Below are 26418 nucleotides of genomic sequence, written 5' to 3'. Positions count from 1 at the left end.
AGGAGACACTAGTTGACACTGACAGCTGTTTGGGGCTGACTTGTGCCCCCACTCCCAAATTCATATGTTGAGGTCCTAATCCCTAGTATCTCAGAATGTAACTGTATTTAGAGGTAAGTTCTCTAAGGTGGTAATTACATTAAAATGAGGTCTTTAAGGCCGGCCCTAATCCACTATAACTGGCAGGCTTAGAGAAGAAGGGGACATGGGCATGTGTACACACACACACACACACACACACACGAAGACCACATGAAAGCAGAGGCAGCAGGCAGCTATATAGAAGCCGAGGAGAGATGGCTCAGGAGAAAAAAAAAAAAAATCAACTGGCTGACACCTTGGTCGGATTTTTAACCTCAGAACTATAAGAAAACTAATTTCTGTACCTGCTCTGTGGTTCCTTGTTAGGGCAGCCCAAGGAGACTAACACATCACATGTCAGACATATCCTTTTCTTGGGGAGCCATTGTCCTATGTGATGGGAAGGGGATGGGTCCTGCCTCTTTGGAAAAGCTTTCTGGTCCTAGCAGGGGCAGGAGTACCTGACCTAAACAGATCACAGTACCTCCTCCTCCCTCCCACTCAGAATCTGCTCCTGGAGTTTTTTCAGAGGAGGTGAATGTGGGCAGGTTTGGTCTCCATCTGCATGCATGCGTGCATGCGTGTGTTGTGTGTGTGTCTTCCAATGCGTGTGCATGCATTTATGGGCCATCTAAGTTATTCCCTATACGAACTGTATAGTTTGTGTAAATACGAGACCAGTCGTCCCAAAGCTTTTATCAATATACATATGTACCAACAGTTTAGAAGAGGGCTATTTCCCTAAACCTTTTCCCAACAGGGAATATTTTCAGTATCTGCCAATTATTTTCCCCCTTGCTTTAATCTGCATCTCACAGATTCTATTATGAAGGCCACATGGTAATGACCATTTGTGTATCTTTTGGCTTGTCTATTTTTAGATGTTGTGGCTATTTCTTCTTTTTGTATGTTTATCCTTTTGCTATGTTCCAAGTTTGTAAGAGTTCTTACTATGTTAAGGATGCTAATTCTAGCTTTATTCTTCATTTTTTCAACTTTGTTTATAATATTTTATAATATAGAAGTTCATTTTTATGTCCCTTCTCCTAATATTTTGATCCATGTATGATCAATTCTATCAGTCTTTTCCTTACTGTTTTGGTTTCAGAGTTCTGTTTACACAGTCCTTGGTGGGGGAGAATGGAGCTTTTAATATCACTTCACACATGGAATCTATGAATTATGCAGAATAAGAGGAACTTTTCAAAATGCTATAGATGAGGCTGCTTTCATTCTGACAAAAATCCAGGGGTTATAGAAATAGAACTATCATCCCAGCACAACCAAGAGAAGCACAGGGCAAGAGGCCAGAGTATGCACTCAAGATTCACATGCACGCACGCACGCGCGCGCACACACACACACACACACACACACACACAGAGTCCTGCCGTCTGGGATCCCAGCACTGGTCAAGGCATTTGAAATACGCAGTGACCCAGACAAAGTCTCTACCTCATGGAGCCTGCATCTCATTCTGATGGGGAGAGACAGACAATGAGCCAACAAGAAACTCACTCTGCTCTCTGTGTGCCCAGTGAACAGGAGTGTTTGGGCAGAAATGAGGAGGGGTGGTGAAGGAGACCGGGAGACCAGCGGCAGGCATGACGCCAACGTGTCCAATACTACAGTCATGAAAGATCTCCCCCAGGAGGGGGTGAGCAAAGTCATAGGAGGTGAAGAAGTGGCTCTCTCCGCCTCTGACCATCCTTCCCAGTCCTCTCCACCCACAGTGACCACCAGTTCATCTGGCACTTTAATCACCTTTCATGCGTTCAGTATTGCTATTCGTAGTTAGATTATAAATTTCTTTTGGGGCAGGGGCTCTTGCTAGCCCTCTCGGCATCCACCAGAAGGCCCTTTTACAACAGAGGCAACAAATCTCCAATTATGCCCAAGAAATGGAATATGACAGGTCTATTTTCAGCACCTCCACATGGACAGCAATCCCCTTGAGAAAGGAGTTTAACCTACGTAACCAAATCCAGTGCTAATGAATGGTAGAACTGAATTAACGCACCAGTGACGACATTTCCTCGGTGTCTCAACAATTACACACAAGATGTCAACAAAATCTGCGACGGAAAGTGCTTTATACTGGGTCTACAGCCCAGACGCAATTCGAAAAGCCCTGACCAAGCACCATGTGCTTAGTGCTATGCCACAGTCACATAACGTTATTGAAGGCTGGCATGGGAGGCACTGTCCTCTTTCTACACGCAAAGACACAGCCTCAGAGTGCTCGGACAGTCCAGAAGTGGAAGAGCCCATTCTGAGCTGAGCCCGATGCTTGTTCAGCCATGCCATGCTGCCTTTTAAAAGAACAGGGAATTTGTGTGGGAAAACAGCAGTAAATGTAAAAGAAATGTGTTTAATGATGCTATCAAAGAACCAAAATTAACAGTGCAGAAGACAATGTAAAGAATTAACTCAGGAAAGCAAAGACCGTGGAAATACAGATATCCTAATCTACAAAAAGGCACACTACTCGCAAGGCAGCAATTCAAGATAAACAGACACACCTGAGTACAGGTGGAGAAGATCCACTATGCAAAGACACTGGCATGAGAGACAGAGGAGCTGCAACCAGGAAAGCAACTTTGAGAAGTTTTCCTACACTGAACGGCACTCTCTGTTAAGGATGGCAAATGGGCAAGCTCCTATGTTTTTCCCCCAAAGAGGAACTGAAGACAAGCTGTAGAAAGTGGAGGCAGGGGCGCCTGGGTGGCTCAGTGGGTTAAAGCCTCTGCCTTCGGCTCAGGTCATGATCCCAGGGTGCTGGGATCGAGCCCCGCATGGGGCTCTCTGCTCTGTGGGGAGCCTGCTAACTCCTCTCTCTCTCTCTGCCTGCCTCTCTGCCTACTTGTGATCTCTGTCTGTCAAATAAATAAATAAAATCTTTAAAAAAAAAAAAAAAAAAGAAAGAAAGAAAGTGGAGGCAAACCTAGGTAGTTCTTTCTGAAGATTAAAGAACCATTAATTTTTTTTTATGACAGCTTTGTTGAGAGGTACTTCACATCCCAAAAGACTCATCCTTTTAAAAATACAATTAAGTGGCTTTTAGATTTGAAAGCTGGGGGAAAAAAAACCAAAACCTTAAAAATGATGTAGTCTCGTGTTTCTCAAAGTGTATTCTACAGAACCGTTCAAGTCTCACAGGCTACCATGTAAAAATGAATTTTCCTGGTCAAACGAGTTGGGCAAACACAGACAGCATAGCTGCATACACCAGCTCTCTCTCAGCGACAAAGCAGAGTCTCCAAGCAGGCCGGGCATATCGGATTTGCCCGACATGAACCTCTTCTCATGGAGCACATCCAAAATAGCCCATCAAATCTGGGTTCCAGGGCAGATGCTCTGGAAAAACCCTAGTTTTCCAGGAGAAGAAACAGAGCCAGAGAAGTCTAACGGAGGTCTTATAGCACTTTCAAGCAGTCCCGTCTGTGAGCAACCATTGGGAAGGAGACCATGTCTTTACTGTTCATGACAGAGCCAAGCCCTCTGCAGACTTAGTCCAGTGCTTTCTACACGGCAAACCCTGAAGCCCCCAAGCAATAGGAGAGTAGACTCCCAGAGCTGACAAGACACCGTGAAGAAACGAAGACCATTACCACCCAACAAATCAGGGCACGGATTCAAGAACTCCATGTACCCACGTGTTTCAGAGCCCGGAGTTATAAAGAAAAACAGGAAAGCTCAAGACAATGTTATGAGAAAATACAAGATTTCCCACAAGAGCTCTGCACATAGGGTAGGTAAAAGGGAGAAATGCTGTTTCCTAAAACCAGACTCGGTCACCCCTCAAGGAGTTCACGGTCTTCTCCTCAGCAGCGAGAGTGAGGGACAAAGGACTGGGACACTGTATGGATACGTGGGCCCACGGTCAATATAGGCGATAAACAAGTGAAACATCAAACTCCTCTGCTTCAATCTGGCATTAAAGAAAAACCTATTAAAAAACGGGTAAGCAGAAATGAAAACAAGAACGATCCGCACCACCCGGAAAGGCAGAGGCAAACAATAAATGTGAACGAGGAACTCCTCTGAGAGAAAGGAGATCTGGGTTGAGAAACAAAATCAAATGACCCCTTGTTTCCCTAGTCACGCCTGTTCTATCCACCTCTCTCCACCAAATGGTCCAGGCCCACTGAGCCTGGATCTCCCCGTATGCTGCCTCTTCTTGGCTCTGGCCTTGAAGTTAGGCTAGTCCCGCAAGCTCTTACCTCCACCTTCAAACTCCCACAGAGGCTTCCGTAGCCTGGTAAACACTCCCACTTCTGTGTTGTCTTTCCCAGCTGTGAGGGCGGCACCTTGTGTAAGCCACACCTGGCCTGACCTTCCAGGTGGCCTGTGTGCATGTTGCTCAGAGCCTGGCTACGTCTTCATCAGCCTGTGGCCTGGCTGCCATGCAGCACGGCTCTCCACAGCGCGAGAGCCCTGCCCCTGTCCCCACAGCCCTGCGGCCTTCACAGCACTCCCTCTCACCCCCACAGCCAACAAAGACTAGCACTTACTCAGAGCTCCATGAGCAGCAGCACAGGCCTCCCAGATGACCATCGTCCTGGATTTTTTTTTTTTAAGATTGTATCAATTTATTTGTCAGAGAGACAAAGAGAGGGCACAAGCAGGGGAGCAGCAGGTGGAGGAAGAGGGAGAAGCAGGCTCTCCGCTGAGCAGGGTGCCTGAGGCAGGGCTCCATCCCAGGATCCCAGGACTGTGACCTCAGCCAAAGTCTGATGCTTCTCAGGACTGAGCCCCCCCAGGCGCCCCACCACCTCACTGAATCTTAACAGCAAAACTATGCCCTAGGTTCCCTTGGAATGGGGGGCACTGTCAGGCAGACAATGAGGGTCACACAGAGATTCAAACAAAAGTACCAGACAGCAGGCCTCAACACACAATTTACATAATAAATGAGATTAATCATAACAACAAAAGACACGGGGCAATGATCATTTTAGAGAACTAAACCTCAGGCAGGACCCAGGGAAACACTTCACCTGTTACGACTGGTTCATTATAAAGGATACACATTAACAGCCAGAGGAAGAGGTAGGTGGTACAGAGGACGAGGTCCCAAAGCGTCCAGGAAGGACACAGAAACTTCTGCCCTTTGGGAGTTTGCGATGTGCCAACCTCCCAAGCAGATGGATGCATTAACCCATCTGGAAGCTCTCTGAACCCTGTCATTTAGGATTTTAATGAAGGATCCACTCCTTAGGCTTGGCTGATAAATCACTGCTCTGGGTGACTAATTCAGTCTCCAGCTTCCCCGCATCCCAGGAGGCTGGTGGTAAGAAGTGCTACGGAAAGTTCCAGCCCTCTAATCACACCACACAGCCCCCGTCCTGCAGCCACCTAGGAGCTACCAGTCAACTCATTAACAGAAACTGGGGGTAAAGTTGAGAAGAGCTTGTTGGGAATAACACACTCTTCTATCACGGCTCACTTAAAAAGTTCCAGGATTTTAGGGCTCTGTGCCAGGAACTAGGGACAAAGACCAAATACAATTCTTATGATAGCACCGTATTACAGCCCTCAAGCCCTCTCAAGTAAAACAATATGCAAGTATAATCCCTACCTACATAAGAACATTAATATTTCACTCTTAAGAGATGTATAAGGTTTTTTTTTTTTTTTTAAATTTTATGTATTTGAGAATGAGAGAGAGTGAGCGAGCATGGGGTGGTAGGGGGGAGGAGGGTGGGTCAGGAGGAGAGGCAGACTCCCTGCTGAAAGGAAGCCCCCCCCCCACCATGCGGGACTCTGATCCCTGGACTCCAGAATCATGACAGGAGTCAAAGACCATCACTTAACCAACTGAGCTACCCAGGTGCCCAGAGAGGTATAAAGTTTTTAAAAATGAATTCTATAACAAGCCAAATTGAGGAAAGTTAGAAATAAAATGGAAGTAAAAAATAAAGTGATCAAAAAAAAATCACATCCAAAAGCCAGTGTAATCTCAAAGCCCAATCACAAAATAAACACAAATTTATACAATACCACAAAATAACACAAAAAAATACCACAAATAAAAGGTAACACAACATTTTTACATATCTATTAGTAGTACTGGCATTATTTTTAAATAGGCTCCACACCCAGCATGGAGCCCAACCCAGGCCTTGAACTCACAACCCTGAGATCAAGACTTGAGCTGAGATCAAGAATTGGACACTGAAGTGACTAAGCCCCCTGGGGACCCCAGTATTGGCATACTTTTTAAAACATATATATATATATATATATTTTTTTAAAGATTTCCTTTATTTTTATTTGAGAAAGTGTGAGAGAAAGCATGAGAGGGGAGAAGATAGAGGGAGATAGAGGGAGAAGGAGACTCCCCATGGAGCTGGGAGTCTGTCGTGGGACTTGATCCCAGGATGCCGAGATCATGACCTGAGCTGAAGGCAGTTGCTTAACCAACTGAGCCACCCAGGTGCCCCATTATTAGCATACTTTTAAAAGTAGTAAGTGGAAATTAAACAAGTACAATAGAAAACTAAAATGCATGTAATGTTTTATGTTAAAATATTATTGAAAATATATATATGAGAAAAGTAGATAAAAACTCTAAATTATTATTTTTTTAAAGATTTATTTATTTTTTGCGGGGAGAGGAAGAGAGAGCAAGAGAAACCACAATCAGACTCTCCACTGAGCGCAGAGAGTGATGCAGAGCTTGGTCTCATGACTCTGAGATCATAAGCTGAGCCAAAACAAGAGTCTAATGCTTAACAAACTGAGCTACCCAAGTGCCCCACTAAGTATTTTTAAGGTAATAGTGATAATGTTGTTCAAAACATGATAAAATCATAATTACCAAAGTTAAGAAACATTCATTTAAAAACATCTATAAAAGGTAGAATATAAAGGCATCTCAAAAACAGACTCCAACTGTATCTTTTCTGACCACAACATGAAACTAGAAATCAACCAGAAGAATAAATCTGGAAAGAGTACAAATACATGGAGGTTAAATAACATATTCCTAAGCAACGAATGGGTTCGCCAAGAAATCAAGATTTACATGGAAACAAATGAAAATGAAATCACAACAGTCCAAAATCTCTGGGACGCAGCAAAAATGTTCTGAGAGAAGTTATTAAGCAATGTAGGCCCACCTCAAGAAGCAAGAAAGATCTCAAACAACCTAACCTGACACCTCAAGGAGCTAGAAAAAGAACTTAAACTCAGCAGAAGGAAGGAAATAATAAAGATTAAATATAAAGAAATGACACAGAAACTAAAAAAACAGTAGAACAAATGGATGAAACCAGGAGCTGGTTCTTTGGGAAGATGAACAAAAGTGATAATCCTTTAGCCACACTCATAAAAAACAAACAAACAAAGGCAAAATCACTAATGAAAGAGAAAAATAATAACCACCACCACAGAAATACAAACAATTCTAACAGAGTATCATGAAAATCTATATGCCAACAAATCGGACAACAGAAAAGAAATGGATAAATTATTAGAAACATACAACCTACTAAACTAAAGCAGAAAGAAAACAGAAAATTTGAACAGACCAATCACTAGCAATGAAATGAACTGGTAATGAAAAAAACTCTCAAAACACAAAAGTCCAAGATCAGATGCTTACAAGGGAATTCTACCAAACATTTAAGAAGCGGTAATAGCTATTCTTCTCAAATTATTCAAAAAAATACAAGAGGAAAGAAAACCTCCAAATTCACTCTATGAGACTAGTATTATCTAGACACCAAATCTAGATGAAGACCCCCCAAAAAAGAGAATTACAGACCAATACCTCTCGTGACTGCAAACGTCAAGATCCTCAACAAAATACTGGCAAACAGAATCCAACAATATGTTAAAAAAAGATCATACACCACAAAGAAGTGGGATATATTCCCAAGATGCAAGGGTGGTCCAATATTTGCAAAACTATCAACATGATATATGGCATCAGTAAGACAAAGAATGAAAACCATATGATCATTTCAACAGAAGGAAAAAAAGCAGTGACAAAGTATAACATCCATTCATGATAAAATCCTCTACAAAGTAGGTCTAGAGGGAGCATGTCTCAAGATAATAAAAGCCTTACATGAAAAGCCCACAACCAAAATTGTACTCATGAAAAACAGAGCTTAAGGTAAGGACCAAGACAAAGATGTCCATTCTCCCCACTTTTATTCAACACAGTCTTCGAGGTCCTAGCCACGGCAATCATTAACAAAGAGAAATAAAAGGCATCCAAATTGACAAGAAAAAAGTAAAACTCTACCTGCAGATGACATGATACTATATATAGAAAACCCTAAAGATTCCACCAAAAAACTACTAGAATTGATAAATGCATTTGGTAACGTTGCAGGGTACAAAAATCAAGGTACAGAAATCCGTTGCGTTACCATCCACCAATAAAGAAGCCATAGAGAATGAAATTAAATTAAGAAAACAACTGCACTTACAATTGCATCATATACAGTAAAATACCTAGGAATAACCTTAACCAAATAAACTTAACCAAAGACCAGTGTCTTAACTTGGAAAGAAATTCAAGAAATGGAAAGACATTCCATGCTCATGGGCTGGAAGAGTAAATCTTATGAAAATGTCTATACTATCCAAAGCAATCTACATATTTAATGCAACGCCTATCAAAATATCAACAGTATTTTTCACAGAACTAGAACAAATAATCCTAAAATTTGTATGGAACCACAAAAGACCTCAAATAGCAAAAGTAATCTTGGAAAAAAAACCAAAACTGAAGATATCATAATTCCGGATTTCAAGTTACATTATAAAGCAGTAGTAATAAAAACAGCATGGTATTGGCATAAAAACAAACACACAGAGTGATGGGATAGAACAGAAAACCCAGAAAGAGACTCATAGTTACATGCCCAATTATTCTTTGGCCAAGCAGGAAAGAATATGCAATGGGAAAAAGACCATCTCCTCTTCAACAAATGGTGTTGGAAAAACAGGATAGCCACATCTGAAAGAACGAAACTGGACCCCTGTCTTTCACCCTACACACGAACAAACTCAAAATGGATTAGCGACCTAAATGTGAGACCTGAAACCATAAAAATCCTTGAAGGGAGCACAGACAGTAATTTCTCTGACAGTGAGTGCCATTGCAGCACTTTTCTAGGCAGGTCTCCTGAGACAAGGGAAATAAAGAAATAAACTCCTGAAACATCAAAATACTGTGCCTGGGTGGCTCAGTAGGTTAAGCACCTGCCCTTGGCTCAGGTCATGATCCCAGGTGCCTGGGACTGAGCATCACATCAGGACCCCCACTCAGCAGGGAGTAGGTTTCCCTCTGCTCCTCACCCTGCTCAGATTCCCTCGACAAACAAAATCTTTAAAAAAAAAAAAAAAAACCCACCAAAATAAAAAGTAAGCAACAGTCTACTATCTGCCTCTACCGATTTGCCTGTTCTGGAGACTTCCTATCAATGGAATCATACAATACATGCTCTTTTATGGTTGGCTTTTTTTACTTAACATGCTTTCTAGGTTTCACCTACGTGGTGGCATGTATCAGGACTTCGTTTCTTTATGTTGCTGAATGTAATTATCCATTGTATGGATGCACATTTTGTTTATCCATTCATCGACTGGTAGATATTTGAGTTGTTTCCAGTCTTTGCTCTATGAGTAGTAATATGGACATATGTTTTCATTTCTCTTGGGTGTATTCCTAGGAATGGGATTTCTGGGTCATACGGTAAGTCCATGTTTACCATCTGGAGGAACTGCCAAACTTTTCCATAGTGGCTGTACCATTTTACATTCCTACCAGCAATGAATGAGGTTTCCAATAACACCACATGCTCGTCCGCACTTGCTACAGGCAGATACGAAATGGCATCTCACTCGGTTTTGATTTGCATTTCTTCATAATGATTTTTGATGCGCAGCATTTTTTCATGTGCTTAATGATCATCTGCATATTTTCTCCAGACAGAGATCTCTTCAAAGCCTTTGCCTATTTTTTTAATTGGGGTATTTGTCTCTTAATTGAGTTGTCAAAGAGTTCTTTACATATTCTAGATAAAGTCCCTTGTCCTATCTATAACTCGCAAATATTTCTTCCCATTATATGGCCACTCACTTTCTTGATACTCTTTGTAGCAACAAAGCGTTTAATTTTGACATAGTTCAATTTACTGGTTTTTCTTTTGTTGTTGTGCCTTTGACATCATGTCTAAGAAGCCACTGCCTAAACCCAGAGTTGAATGGATTTAGCTCTTATATTTAGGTCTCGGATCCATCTGCATCCATTCTTCCATACAGGGTGACGTAAGGGTTCAACTGCATTTATGTGGGTATTTAGCTGTCCCAGAAACCTGTGTTGAAAACTCTTCTTTGCCTATCGATTTACCCTTGTCAAAAGTTAGCTGATTTGTGAATGTAGTTTATTTTCTTGACTCTAACTAACTATAGGTCTACTCTTACGCCATACCACATGGTCTTGATTACATTATACTAAGTTTTGAGATTAGGAAATAGGAATCTTCAACATTGTTCTTCCTTTTCAAGATTGTTTTGGCTGTTCCTGGTTCCTTAGGTTTAGAATTAGTTGATCAACTTTGCAAAAAAAAAAAAAAAGGCAAGCTGTGATTTTGAGAGGGATAGTATTCAATCTGGTAACTCAATTAAGGGAGTCCTGCCATCTTAACAATACTGAATCTTCTGATAAAAGAACATGAGATGTCTTATCAGTAATATTTTAAGAACGGAGTTTAAACTTTCGTTTGCCTCCTTATGGAAATAAAAAGAAAACCATGCAGCAGTACAGGCTGCTGAGACCATGCACAAAATAATGAACGATTACACTCCGGCCCAATATTTCTTGAGTATAATCTCTTACCAGGTAGCAGGAGCTACGGAACAGTTTCTACTCTTTGATTCTAATAATGACACCACTGGAGCTATACCCAAGAAATAACTTTAAAAAAAAAAAAAAAAAAGCTAGCTATCAAAGTACTTACGATCATAGTGAAATACTGGGAAATAATACAGAAGCAATAATCAAATATCCCAACAATTTCCCAACAAGGAAATATCAAATTATTAACACAACAGAAATCTAAATGGTCTGCATACTGGTTACTTTTAAAAAAAAAAAACTAGTTTAAAACAGATCTGTAAATGAAACTGCATAAAGTCTCATGTGTGTATTAAAGATCACAAAAGAATTTGAAAACAGCTTACTTATATCACTGGATTATTTTTACGAAGTTGCTTAACATCTTAACTATTATGCACGTGTTTTAAAAGGAGAGGCCCTGCTTGTCACCTGTAGCATACAGGAGGGAAGACGCTGTGACAACCCACTTATTACTTCTTGTGACTCAGCATTCATGCTGCTGACCCGCAGAATCCGTTTAGCAACACGGTTATCAAGGACACCTAACAATAGATTGTGCTTTTAGCCTCTACTCTTAGGACTAGGGCTAATGTAGGCAAAGGAAAGCTCATCCTCTTATGCATATTTAGGGAGCTCAGGGATAAAATTCATTAACTTTCTACTTGCTTTTCAGCCCAACAGCCTGTAATGATAGAGTTGAAAGAACAGCATATGTATTTAACCTATTAGCAATGTGGTTTACTATCCTTTTCTCATTTCAGTGAACAGAGTTATTGAACCACATGATACAGATTCATCTTTTATTTATTTATTTATTTGCCAGACGGAGATCACAAGTAGGCAGAGAGGCAGGCAGAGAGAAGTGGAAGCAGGCTCCCTGCTGAGCAGAGAGCCCCATGCCGGGCTCGATCCCAGGACCCTGAGATCACCACTTGAGCCAAAGGCAGAGGCTTTAACCCACTGAGCCCACCCAGGAGCTCCGATACAGATTTATCTTGCTGGAAAATGGAGACAAATATATAGCCTCCCCCCTTCTCTCCTACACCAGCTTGAACCAATCCCTTGGTCTGTGTTCTTCTAAGAATAAATGGCAACTCTATTTTTCGGCTCCTGAGGTAACACAGAGAACCCACGTAGGATGGAGGAAGAGAAGACTACAATTAACAGAACTTCAGGGAATTATTTCTCTTCCTGCATTGCCTTTTTCCTGATCCTATAAATAACAGCATGACATCATGCTGGCCAGGCCCGCTGTTCAAATACAAGAGGCAGGCTTGCTCGGCGACAGATGCAAAGAAACGAAAGAAATGCTGCTAAGGAACAGCTCCGATCCTGTCACATGCCCCAGAGACGAGCGCTCGGACCCAGGCCCTCCGCGGTGGGTGGCACCTCTGGGCCGGCCCCTGCGGGCCTCCTGTCTCTTTCCTCTAGCTGATAAATTAATCACCAAAGGGATCAAGCTCCGCTTTTCTGTCCCTGTCACAATCATGAATGGATGGGCTAAAAAGCAACACAGACCTCCCACTGACTCTGGGGAGCGCCAGTGAAAAATGTCACTTCATCTTAATAAAAGTACGGGAAGAAAGCAGTACAGTCCATTTTTTTAAAAGGGGACTCAGCTGAAGTCACCTGAAATAACGGGCAGGAGGAAGGTCCACAGACAGGACGCACGCTGGTGCGGATGTGTGCGAGCCTTTCCCATAGAACTTCGTAGCCTGCTGACGCAGAGGAACCCCGACCCTCTTAGGACAGGGGACGGCAGGTTGATGTGGATACGGTGGAGGGAAGGTCAACCATCAAAGAGCCCTGAAGGGCTCTGTTCTGGGAAAGAAGCCACATCCTATCACGGGCCTTCTCAGAAGGAAGGGGAGGAGGACAAGTACAAAACAGGGGAGCAGACTGTAGTGACAAGGCTGCATTTCTCAGAACAAACAAAGCAGCTTCAAATAAGATAGGGGAGATGATCAGGACAGACACACATACACACAAACACGAAAGGTAGGGCTCATCATAACTTCTTCAGCATGGCCTCTATGAGGCCTTGCACAAACTTCCTTCTGTCCTCACAAAGCAGTACTGTGACTGTAAAGGTCTGAGAGACAGTTACAGTCAAGGGCCTCGCAGCTGAATGGTTGAGGGAGAGGAGGAGGGTGGGTACTGGGGCTCACATCCGCTCATTTGGGCGCTCATCGCAATAAAGAGAGACTTCATCTCAATCCAATCACTTTTTACCTCATTTATTCAATTCACTTCTTCAGAGTCAGATCTGTCCAGCCAACACGTCAGCATTTAACTATCTGGTTCTGTACCTTCCTTAGGAAGACAATTTGTTAATTCAATTGTGAAGACAGTTTTGCATCTCCTTCAGGACTGGTCCAGGAACAGGCGTAGGTGCTTGATAACCAACTTTTTCTTCACAAAGATATGACATCAGTCCCACTGATCAGTGGATTTCTCACAGATAGACAGACTCATCTATTCAACCAAGAAATATACACTGGGAGCCAGTCTTGTGCAAGCCCCTGACTGCTGTTCCCCAAATCCAAGCCCAACGTTTTAAAATGCTAGCATTCAGGGTCAAATAGTAGGAGTTCCAGCTTAGAAGACAGTTTCAAAATGAGAATTCTCAAAATGCTCAAATAACAACCTCCGTTGTTAGAATGTTTATCACTTTCATTCATTCAGATATTAAAAATTAGCTTCATTACTAGTCATGATATAGTGTATATATGAAAATGTATACCTGTAAAATCAAATACATAAATATATATATATTTTACATACTAAATAGATGGTTAAAACTGAAGCAGAGGGAAGTTGTGCAAATCTATTGTTTAAGGGAAAAAGGGGGACTAAAAAAAATAAAATTTATTAAAAATAAACTAAAATGTAGACTTGTCTCAATACTTTTTAAATAACCAAGAAAGGGGCGCCTGGGTGGCTCAGTGAGTTAAAGCCTGCCTTCGGCGCAGGTCATGATCCCAGGGTCCTGGGATGGAGCCCCACATCAGGCTCTCTACACAGCAGGGAGCCTGCTTCCTCCTCTCTCTCTCTGCCTGCCTCTCTGCCTACTTGTGATCTCTGTCAAATAAATAAAATCTTGTACAAATAAATAAGTAACCAAGAAAAACACTCATTCATTACTTGTAGCATAGTGGACTTATCATTACCATAGGTTTACTGAAAAGTACAAAAATTTGAAACTAGAGCTATAAATTCACATTTTAAAATTGAGATTACTATACGACATCCAGGACCAACTTCAGGGAAAAGCAAATACAGGTGCCATTTGGTACCTGTAGCCCTTCTCCATACATGCCCTGACTTTGCCAACTATGGGCCCAGTTTTACTGATGGCTTTCCACAGCAAAACAATTTTTGTCCCTCTTAAAAAGGAGAAAAGAAAAAAATTCAGCAAACCTACTTCCTAGGCTTAGGCACTCAGTAAGAGTAATACCCATCACACACTAGGCTCTGCTTGGCCCAAGCTAAGTACCACAGGAACCCATCTGTGCCTCACAGCAGCAATGACAAGTCACACAGAGAAGTCAGCAGAGACTGGACAGTAGTGAGAACACAGGAGCAGGGAGAAGGCTGGAGGGGGGAGCACACAGCCATGCCGTGGGGAGGAGCAAAGGTGGCAGAGAGAAGATTCCTTCTCCGGTCTGGCTGAGCTTCCCGCTTCTGCAGCCCCAAAGAGCACCCCATTCTGACACACCCCACGAACCACCAAAGGTGTCGACCTCCACGGCTAGGTCAAGTTAGGCCATAACAGCAGGAAATCATGAAACCACGACAGCAAGGAGTTATCAAGGGTCAGGATGGGGTGGCTGTGTCGAAGACCACCCCCCACTGCCCCCCAGAGGCACTCCAAGTTGTCCTGGGTACACGTAAACAGTGGTTCATGAAATTAAAAAGAGCAGGCAAATGCACAGGATTTGAAAATAATGTGTGCAGAAAATGGAAACTAACCAGCACGGACTGAGCTCGTCACCCTGTGTGACAGCAAGCTTATACAAAAGCAGCTGTTCAAATTATTTTGTGGATTGACTCACTGAACAAACTGTGTGTCCCATGAAGCATCTGCCAAAGTTAAGGCCTGCAGACATGTTCTGTCAGTGTTTGTTGATAAAAAGATCTCGGGGGACCTATCTCTAGCCTAAATGCTTACCGAAAATTAAAAAAGAAAATAAAATTTAAAAAGAAAAAAAAAAAAATTCTCTGCAAGCAGATGTGTCAGGAGAGCCCATGTTTTTCAGCATCCAGGTCTGGGGCTTTACAGGCCTTCCGGAAGCGATAAAACCCCTCTGGGCTGTCCCTCCCCTACAAAGGCTTCCCCACCCCACCCCCACCTCTGACAGCTTCCTCTGGGTCACCAGGGAAGATAAATGAAATGCTGGTGTCTGGGCACTGTGAGGGGGATACCAGTAATATTCCAAGCTATCCCCAAATCCTTTCCTCTTCTGGGCCTTTGGGAAGGACCAAACAGAAACAACCGGCACTTTCCTTTGGCCCTGAGGCTACAGATCACTCATCAGCAACAGAAACAGATCTTTTAGTTCTTTTTTTTTTTTTTGGAAAATCAAGCATCGGTTCAGCAAGCAAGCTGCTTCACGGTGAAGTAGTCCTAACATCCACCACCCACACTCAGATCACACTCTTCCCCCACTGGAAGAGCCCCGAATGCCTGCCAAGAACTGTGTCATGTCAGCTACACACCTCTCCAAACTGCCTCTAGAAGGGTCTGATGGCTGTGGCTTCCTCTTCTCTAGGAGCATCCCAGCAGCCGTGAATAACTACTCATAGGAATGAACCGTGGCACAGACTAAGACCAACCTTAATTAAGTGTTTGAGATTGGGGGGGGGGGTCATCAGGTTAGCTAAAAGTGAAGCTCTTTTGTTTTAAAATAAAAACTGTACTAAAATGGCTGGCTTACTTTTACATTTCTATCAAACAGCTTTGAAATGCAAGTTAGGGCATTCATTGATCTGGGGGAGTAACCAGAGAATTCTAAATAATGCCCAGTGCTAAGGTGCCTTATTGCTAAGCTGCACACAATTATAAATTCTGGCTCTCACCCCGGGTGGCAAATCTGTTCAACACTGAACCTAGTCTCTTCATGTTCAGAGTTATTCAAAATATATAATGCCTGCCCTTTAAGAAATGGACATTTAATGGGGCATTTAATGGTGACTGAATTGGTTAAGCGGCCAACTCTTGGTTTCCACTCAGGTCATGATCTCAGGGTCATGAGTTCGAGCCCCACATTAGGCTCCATGCTCAGCGGGAAATCTGCTTAAGATTCTCTCTTTTCCTCTGCCCCTCCCCCACTCATTCTCATTCTCTCTCTCTCAAAATAAATAAATCTTTAAAAAGAAAAGGACATTTAAGAAAACACTGACCCTATAATTCAACTTCCATGAAAAAATGGTCACTGAAGTGAGAAGGCTTAGTCAGCTTAAAATGCTTTTAGACAGTGCAATTCTGTCCTGCACAAACCCAAGGGAGCAGAGAAACTTTAGTAAACTAAACTTCCTTCCCTTTGTGGAAGACCATAACCCTGAGAGACCGGGCTGCACAGGAAGCTGATCGGAACTATGTTTCTAAGACTAAGGGGGAAAATGGGAGACACAGAATGGAAGGCTCACAAGCCTGACTCCAAAGAAAAACCATTTCAAGATAATGAGGAAAAAACCAGTTCAGACATAAGTGTAAATAATTCAGATCCTGGTGAGCTTTTTGTACTATGTTTCAATTATAAATCACCAGTAGAGTCTCTAAAATACAACTTCCACATGTAAAGGTGAGAAATCCTCGGTTTTAAGGAGGCACTTCATGAGAGAAAGGAATTATTCGCGAAATAATATACATTCTGTTGCCCACAACAACAACAATAATAAATTAATGAACAAATCATCCCTGTGCTTGCAAAAGCTTTCCTGGGCAAAAATCTTCAGATGCACCCATGGCGGTTCCTGGGGCCTGATTTCTAGAATCAACTGTGCTACAGGGCACCCAGTTAACTGGGCGACTGAGGTCATGGAAACCTTGCTATGATTCCCTCCAAGCTGCTGGTGCACCTGGCATAATGACCACCTGCTTCCATGGTATGATTTTTTTTTCGTATAAATACTTTTGTCTTCAAATCCTCATGCCCCAGCAAACACACACACACACACACAGAGAAAAAAAGAAAAAAGAGATATAAAGGAGAAGCAGAGACCTTCCAAAGACCAGGGATGTTCTGCTTCTAGAAGGAGACAGCCTGGCCTCATTCACTGCATGAGCCTGGGAAGTTCCTTGAAACCCTCCTCAATCCCTTTTTCTTTTCTTTCTTTCTTTTTTTTAAGATTTTATTTATTTGACAGAGATCACAAGTAGGCAGAGAGGCAGGAGGGGGTTGGGGGGGTGGGGAGAAGTAGGGTCCCTGCTGAGCAGAGAGCTCGATGTGGGGCTCAATCACAGGATCCCAAAACCATGACCTGAGCTGAAAGCAGAGGCTTTAACCCATTGAGCCACCCAGGCGACCCTGGATCACTTTTTCTATGAAATGCAGATGACATTTTGTATCTGTGTCCTAGGTTTGCTCTGGGGATTAAATGGGAGATCACGAATAAAGTGCCTGGCAGAGGACCGGCTCAAAGGAAGCCTATGAAAAGGCAACAAAAGCTACTACTGTTTCGAAGCTGATGGTGTCCTTGACATTTCACCCAATAACTTGTGCATAAATCAGTCGTTAACCAAGACGAAAATTTAGAAACAGATTATCAGTAACCCCAGCAAAAAAAAAAAAAAAAAAAAAAAAAGGATCATATCTTGTGTTTTTCACGGAAGACATGTGCTATGCTCCTGTGTCTTCAGCTGAGAGCACACCAATCTCGTCTCATTACCGTCGAGAGCGTTCACCCATGCCCCGCCCACGTCTCCCCAACAGAAGGTTACTGACTAACATCCTGGGTTCCTGGAAGAGGCTTTTGTAGCAACAATGCAGCGAAAAGCACAAGAACGAAACGTTCCTCGGCCCAGTGACATTTAGGCTCGTTCTGATAGGAGCCCCCGGGAGAGCGTTACAGAGCCACTCCACAGAAGGCTTTATGGAAAAACAAGAGGAAGGCACCGTACCTCTAATCGTTGTATGCGTCCCTTGAAAAACATGAAGAGGGAGGAATTTGGATAAGCAGCTTCTTTTTTGAGAAGAATTTCCTTGGCTTCATCCAGGCCTGCTTTGTTATCACTGCCATCCAAGGCAAAAAACGGGCGGACTACGGTATGATACCAGAGCAGAGCCAATCTAAAGAAGAGGGAGAGAAACACTGAGCAAGACTTTTCGTATAGCGGTTCCACTTTTTAAAAACTTCAGAACACTGTCCTTCCCAAAGGCTTACTGCGCAGTCTTTGAAGAAGTAAATTCAGAGCATCTTTCCCCGTATTAATTTTATCAATATTTGGAAAACTGAAACTTTGGCACAGCGTATATATAGATCAGCACACTCCCATCAGGTGAGAGGAAAACAATAGGATAAAAGCATTTAGCTCGTCCGAGGCTTCCAGATGGCTCTTGAAGGTATGGACTGACGTAAATCTCCGAATTCTCCAATTCACTCATCAATGCACCAGTCAGAAACAGTAACTGGTTATCATGAATTTACTGTCCCCTCATAATAAAAGCATTACTTTTTGCAAAAGAAAATGCTGTTTTTTCCTGTGTTCACAAAGTTAGAGTGTAAGCCTCAGAATCCAAATTTAAATATGGGAAACACAAACACAAATTCTATTCGAATGGCTTAAAATAATTGAGAGAACCAGAAAAAAGGCTCTTTCTCTGGCCTTTGAGGATGCTCAATTCAAAAAACAATTATTTAAAAGTCCCTTACTTCAAACTCATCCTTTCAAGAAAAATACCATGTTAAATAAACACGGTAAATAAAATAGATTAGAATCTGCTTTAATGAAAAGACAAAAATCTTGTACCAACACATGAAATATTTTTCTGTAAATGTACACTTCTAGCGTTGTTTATAAAATTGCTTCTTATCTCGAGATCAGACTTATTCACATCACTAATTCATTTCTTTCCAGTACTAAGACATTAAAAAAGCATATTATCACATGTTATGAAAATGTTAAACCAAATTAATGAAATACCACTGTTTATGCAATTTAATGACTTTGGGGAGGCACATTTTCGAAATAAAAATTTAATAATATTTTTATAGCTACCAACTGATTAAGAGTGAATATCCAAATTCCTCAACACTGAAAGGAGTTGAAACAGAGCTCACTAAAGTTCTCTGTGGCATCAACATTTTTTGAAAAAACTGATTAGTTGTATAATGTCAATGGACATTTAGTGTCTGGTAAAATTACTCAAATAGCACATGGTAGATATTTACCAGACTGGAAAAAAAAATCACCCTTTTTAACTGATGGAGGAATGGGTGAATCCTTGTTCTGGATAGTTATACCAGCTTCTCCACATTCCTGTGTAAATAAATCTCATTTTGGTTTACTCAACAGGACTCAATTTAGTTGACCAGCACAAAATATCCAAGCCACATAGGAGAGACTAATGAACCAACCAGGATCAAAGAAAATTACCCAGTATCAAGGTTCTCCATAAGGATAAAAATTTCAGACTCACTGAAATTCTTACTCCTTAAAAATTCAAAAATCAGGATCATTAATCTCAGTGACTGTGATCAAGGTCACAAAAACGCCTTATCAAATCATTGGAGGTTGAAAATAGGCAATCATTTTACCTGTTTAAAATAACACAAGACTCGGGAGAGTCAAGAACAATGTCCTGCTCTCTAACATCCGCTCCAAAGTCAGCTTACAAATAACCACCAGAAATGCAGTTCTTGGCGTTGCATTAAAAGACATAAGGCATGGCATCATGTCAACCAACCAAGCTATTTACCTGCAGTTTCCTTTAAAGGCTTTGATTGTCGTTTACTTACTTTCAACACTATATTATCTACCAAAGCATTGCAATACAGCTACTCACGTAGCTAAAGGGGCCTTCATGTCCTTACTTTCGCTTGCATACATCAGTGAAGAAAGCCCTTGCAGGCGGTCTCCAGGAAAACCCAGCAGGTTGATGATTTTGAGCAGGTTGGGGGGCACCATGGATATGCAAAGGTGAAAAAGGCCATATCCAAAGCTAACAGCACCTTTCAGTCTGTTTAGAGACTCCTCAGACACCCCTTCAGCCATAATGTGATTATCATTTGCAGCGTCAGAAGTCAAAGGCTCTTCAGTTAGCTTCTTCTGATACAGTTCCTGAAGGGCATTGATGTCCAGATAGCATTTATTATAAATCTTCCAGGCTTTCCTAAGGATCCACCCACCTTTTATATAGGCTACAGAGAAGGGAAGAAAGCAGAAGAAAAACAAGCATTCAAAATAATTTTACTGTAATGATAAGGGACACTGAAGAATGACCTGAAATTCGAGCAAAAATTTAAAAAACAAAAACAAGAAAAATGACTATCATTTCCCATTGCACCTCGTTTTCTGTGGACTACACTGGATGACCACTCGGCAAGAACCACGTATCTTTTTTGCTCACCGTTCTACCAAGTTCCTCGCATGTGAGCTGGGACGTAGTAGCTGACACTCGCTGCAAGGTTCAGTGCGTGACTGCCAGCACGCAAGCATCACGTGAACCTGACTTTTGTTCCACACTCTCTGTGAAACACGGATCTCCACCGCGTTTCTGAACTACCACGGCAACTTTGCCAATAAACCTCTTTCAGAACTCCTCAGGTCTGTCTATCCTGTGTCTCATTCCTCCGGAAGTTTTAAGTCTAATTCACTGCTGAAAGTACACCTGAGCATCAAGCATGGCAACTTGCCAAAAAAATAAAACGAACCAACATAAAGGATGAATCTATACTTACTGGGTGAACAAATGGGCAGTTCATTAAGGCATAAGTAGTTGCTGTTCAATGCAGCAATGCAAACCATCCCCCATTCATCTGTGTCTAATGCCTACGGCGTGGCTTCAGCTCGCCTTACTAGGATGCCAATATTTGGTCTATGAGGATGACGCTCAGCCCCTGCCCCAGCCTACATGCAGGCAGATCCAGGGAAGGCAGGTGGCAGAAGCTACGTCACACCAGAGGTGAGAAGATGTTATTTATGAAGCTGCTTCCATTATTTCCTGTCAGACCCATTTTTGAACATGGTCCTCATCTCTGAAAGATTTCACAGACACATGGGATTTGCCCAGTTCCAGGGCTCACTAGCCCCTCGTACACAAGCCCACAGCTCCTGCCTCACCCTCTTCTCCTGTGAACACTTACACATCTTCTGATGGGAGAGGGAAGGGGGAGCTGACTTCTCTGTGCTTATCTGAGTGTATCACCACCATAATTCTCAGTGAAGGTCTTCTATAAGGGATTTTCTGCAGAAAAGAGCTGATACACTCAGCTCGGTTACCAATATGGCACCAGTCATCTGACCCCAATGCACCAATGGAAAACAAGATGAGCTGTCCTGGGCTTCTGGGCCCTTTAGAACAGTGGAAAAAGAAGTTCGTAAGAAGTTATTTTTAAACTACAGAAAATATGTAACATAAAATCTGATTTAAAAAAGTCTAATCCGAAAGTGATCTAAGAACACATGGTCTATACAGAAAAGAGCCATCAGAGCAGGCCTACTGCTAGCCTTTGAAAGGCCCACTTACAAGACTGGCCCATGGCTGGGGATGTGAACTTGGACTTGGGAGGGTTTCCAGCACTCTCAGAAAGGATAAGAGTGGCTCACTGTGCCGGCCACCCTGCTTACAGAAGTAGCATGTTTTAGTTTGAACACCTGCTTTCCCCCTGAGGGCCTGGAATTTGGGTACGTGCAAGACAGGGTGTATCTATGCATGGTCAGCCCCCAACAAAAGTCTGGGTGCTGGGTCCCTAACAAGCTTCCCAACTGATAACAAACGTCACTGGCCAGAGAATTAAGCATATCCTATGCGACTCCACTGGGAGAAAATTTGGGGTCACTTGTGCCTGGGTCTTCCTGGACTTCATCCCATGTACTGTTTCCCTTTGGTCATTTTGCTTTGTATCTTTTGCTGTAACAACTCACAGCCATGAGCTTGATTATATACTGAGCCCTCATCAGAAATCACTCCATCTGAGGGTCTTAAGGACCCCCGCTCCATGGAATCAAACTAATATTTTACTTCACTGTATCCATTTCTTGACAAATGATAACCACATCTCCTATGGGATGACCACTCAAAACACAACCAACCCATAAGTTCCAAGTTCTAGATTGTTAACATCCTGTAGACTAAGTCCACTTAAAAGAATAGTTACTGTAAGAGAGGATGAACAAACAAAACGAAAGCTTTATTTTTAAGGAAACTATTTTTATAACTTTATAGTTATAAAAGTAATACACATTTGAAGCAGCTCATTTAGTTCAATTTAGAAAAAAAAAATTTTTAACCAACTGAGCCACCCAAGCACTCCAATGTAATAAAAATACTTACTGAACAAATATTACATTTCAGGCACAGTTCTAGGAGAATCAAAGGGAAGTAAGATACAGATCCCGCCTATCAGAGGCACAATGACTCTTCCCCTTCTAAATGGAAGTACTGCGAGAAAATGAAAGCTCGGAGAAAACCCTGAAACCTACAGACTAACAAAGCACTCTGGTTGATCTTGTACACCCACAAACAGGATACTCAGGGCCCAAAAAGCACAAGGTTGAATGGAAAAACAAAAAAAGAAAAAAGCAACACAAAACCAACTGGGATCTAATAAAAAGGAAAACACGGACTACAGATTTAAAAAATGAAAAAACAAAAATGTGCAAAACCCTAAAACTGTTCATTAGCTATTGTGTTCCTATTATGCGCCTAGCACCTTGCCTGGCAACCAAGGGATACAAGAGAACCAGAAGACATAATCTCAGCCCTTCGAATGCCTACAATAAAACTGAAAAATAGAACAAATGAAAAAAAAGTGCATAACATAAGGCTATATATAGCTCTATGTGCTAGTTTATGTGCCCCACTGGGGTCATATGGAGAAAAATGAAAACAAATCATGTTGACATGATGGGTGAGTTGTTCCTTATTTCCTTTTGTCACTAAATTTTTCTATGTAATAAATATATAAATGAATTACTGCAGAATAAGTATTGCAGGATTTCAGTAGAAAACTTCACTCCTTCCTCCCCCGAAGCCTAACTGGAAATCTTAAGAAAAATGGTTAATTCTATTTTCTCCTGCATTTCTGGGCTGCTGTGGCTTCATTCAGGAAGAAGAGCTTCCATCCAGGGAAAGGTAGCGTTCCAGGAGCGAGGAACACGAGTGTGGGAGTCTGAAGGAGCAGGTGGGCAAGCCGTTCAGAGCCAGAGTCAAACAGGAGACACAGAGACCAAAGGGGACAGGGATGGTATGCTTAGGTTATGGGGGCCCCCTGATGCCCCACTAAGGGCCTGCACAGAAGCAGCAGGCTACTTCTAGGACTGGGGGTGAGGAGACCACCCGTGTTAGGAAAACACACTGTAGTAATCCATATCTCAGGTGAAGAGTCATAGCAGAGGATGGTAGGAATGGAAAAAAATGTGAAAACCCATCAGTGCCAACTGTACAGACTCGGTCAACAGCAACAACAAAAAAAATGACAATGGGAAAAACCCTGTTTTTACAAAATAAAACATAATCCAACAGGTCTTTCATTTCCTACCTAAGACAGGAGTTTAGGCATCCATGTTTAAAAGCATATATTAAAATATGTAGTAACGAGTTTTAACACCTTTAAAACCCAAAGTTTTGACCAAGTCAAAGACTAGAATCTGTGCAAGACAAAGTTAATGAGAAAGATGTAAAGGCAAATCTGGTCTTTGCTACTCTCTGAGCTTCTGGCAGAGAAACAGCTTCCCTAGGACCCTCACCCTATTTCCCTACTTCCAAATGCAGGAACCAAAACATGTGGGCACAGCCAGGCCAAGTCTAGAGAACAAAGGCCCAGTGAGGAGCCGGCAGAGCCGGCCACACGCTCCACGGAGACCGCAATGCAGTTCCCGCTGGAGGGAGCCCCAGCCACCCTGAAGCTATAGCACACATTTTCCCAAAAGACAGAGAAACCGTATTGAAGAGCCCCACATCCTGCACAGCCCTCCCTATGGCTCCTCCAAAAGGTCAAATATAAATCATTCAAGCACTGCTCTCGGTGCCTCTGAAGGGAAGACACACACAGCAGAAAACCACAGACCATTTGCCTTCCCCTATTCGGACCAGCCTTGGTCAGCTGGGTGTAGGGGGAGAGGAAAGTTGGTCCCCATTAAGGGCAGGGTGGCGTGGGGGCAGCGGGAGGCAGGCAGTGGGAGTCCTTCCCAGGAAGGGGCAAGAATTGTCTAGAAAGTGAAAATACCAAGTCCTACTAATGGATGTTGGGTTTCATCTTAGAGATTTTTCAGCATGGGATCGTATCTGGTAGGACCCCTACCAGAGCATTCTGTCGGTTCACTTCTACATGAGGCTGTTTAACCCTCCAATGAAAGATTAGTTCAGGCTTACCTTTTTTGTAACCCACGGAACAGACTTTGGGAGAAAAATGGTTTTGTTTTCACTTCCAAAATACTTCTAAAAGACTCACTTTTCCAAGCTCAACTCTTCTTGGGGTTCAGCGGTGCCCCGCTTCTTCCTGAATGGCCTCACCCTTCTTTCGTCCCTTCAGTTCACACATGACACCCCCACCGTGTGTATGAGGGAACAGCACAGCGGGTGCCAAGGACATAGAGAGGGAAAAGGGACTTCCGTTCTTATCACCAGGCTCGGGATCTTGCTCGATGTGCCCTAGGCTGTTTCCCAGCTGCTCACGGCCTGTGCACCTGATCTGTGACTGACTTACACATCTGGTGGGTAGAGTATCCCCTGAATTAGAACGGACACGCTCCTCTCTCCCCTACCAAGCCAGATGTCCCCTCAGGGCAAGAGCTGCATCTCACTCCTCTCTAGAGCCCTGGCACCCATCACCCCACAGTGCGGGGGGCAAAGCAGGGGCTCTGTAAGCATGGGGAAAAAAGCAGGCAGACATCGCTGCCGCCCTCAAGATTTCAGTCAAATACTGTGGACAGACACGTGCCCCAAATTTTGTACTGCTTTGTCACGAACTCTCTGAATGGGCACAGAAGTCACATAGGAGAGCAAAGGGCAGATGACGAAGTGAGGAAAGAAGGCTGGAAGGAAGCTGGCCTGGGACGTCCCTGGAGAGGCAAGAGAACCATAAAGGGTCTGAGGACCTTCCACACTGAGAGGGCAACACGCACAAAGGCAGGGGGCAGCACAGGGCATTCAGGGAAGCACCAGGAGCTCGGCTTAGCCAGCTGCTGAGAAGGCAAGCAGGCGGGCGGGGAGAGCAGGCAAGTTCGTACAGGCCACCTGAGGAAGGAATTCAAACTTTCCCTGCAGGAGATGTAGAAGAGCCAAGTGTTTAAAGCACAGGTCTTACGAGTTTTAGGAAGATGGCTCCCACGGCAACACAGAGAATGGGGTCTGGAGAAGCAGGGGACTCAACAGTAGGCTGCCCCCCATGCCAGGGGCTAGGATACGAGTGAGCACGGCTGGGTTTCTGGGCCTCTGGGAAGGCGGAGGCCCATGGAATCAGGCTAAGGTGACGGGAAAATGGTGAGGACACTAGGAATTCAGGTATGAAACAGGACACCCAGGGCTCAGGCCCGGGCTCTGTCCTCACTAACAAGGTCTATCAACTAAGCTTCATGGAAGTCACGCAGCCTCAACTGCCTCACCTGTGAAAGAAAGCAAACTTAGCTGAGGAAAATTTATCAAGCCTCTGTTATGCCAAGAATACAGAGGTGAGTACAACATAGGGCCTATCCTCAAGTCTAAAAGGAAGGAAAGGGGGTGCCTGGGTGGCTCGGTGGGTTAAGCCACTGCCCTTGGCTCAGGTCATGATGTCAAGGTCCTGGGATGGAGGCTCTTGGCAGGCTCTCTGCTCAGCAGGGAGCCTGCTTCCTCCTCTCTCTCTGCCTGCCCCTCTGCCTACTTATGATCGCTCTCTGTCAAATAAATAAATAAAATCTTTAAAATAAATAAATAAAAGGAAGGAAAGGAAACAAAATAAGGTGGCAAGTGCCATAAAACAGGTTTTAAAAATAGCTTCTTTGTGTTTTGAAAGTAATGAATATCTGCTCATTGGGGGGAAAAAAACAGACAAGCAGCCCTGGATAACAGAGTCCATTAAAAAGGTATTTATAAAGTAGGGGCGCCTGGGTGGCTCAGGGAGTTAAAGCCTCTGCCTTCAGCTCAGGTCATGATCCCAGGGTCCTGATCCCAGGTCCTGGGATTGAGCCCTGCATTGGGGCTCTCTGCTCAGCAGGGAGCCTGCTTCCCTCTCTCTCTCTCTCTCTGCCTGCCTCTCCATCTACTTGTGATTTCTCTCTGTCAAATAAATAAATAAAATCTTTAAAAAAAAAAAAAGGTATTTATAAAGTA

At 43.0% G+C, this 26418-nt stretch overlaps 1 protein-coding gene across 3 annotated transcripts in view; it reads right to left on the bottom strand.

The window, feature by feature from the left end:
- TTC39C (tetratricopeptide repeat domain 39C) overlaps nucleotides 1–26418 on the bottom strand; it is a 103505-nt gene that overhangs the window by 24283 nt on the left and 52804 nt on the right. For all 3 annotated transcript variants that reach the window (XM_045065467.1, XM_004742846.2, XM_045065466.1), the window contains 2 exons: nucleotides 19951–20305; nucleotides 18066–18234 (listed from right to left, as the gene is read on the bottom strand). In XM_045065467.1, the coding sequence (XP_044921402.1) occupies nucleotides 18066–18234; nucleotides 19951–20305 (524 nt within the window). The remainder of the gene's footprint in view (nucleotides 1–18065; nucleotides 18235–19950; nucleotides 20306–26418) is intronic.

The sequence above is a fragment of the Mustela putorius genome, unplaced genomic scaffold, assembly GCF_011764305.1.
Source record: "Mustela putorius furo isolate JIRA1106 unplaced genomic scaffold, ASM1176430v1.1 tig00003858_pilon_pilon_pilon, whole genome shotgun sequence".
In the NCBI taxonomy this organism is placed as follows: Eukaryota; Metazoa; Chordata; class Mammalia; order Carnivora; family Mustelidae; genus Mustela; species Mustela putorius.
Note: the sequence above shows the minus strand (reverse complement) of the source record. Positions and strands in the feature narration are given on the sequence as shown.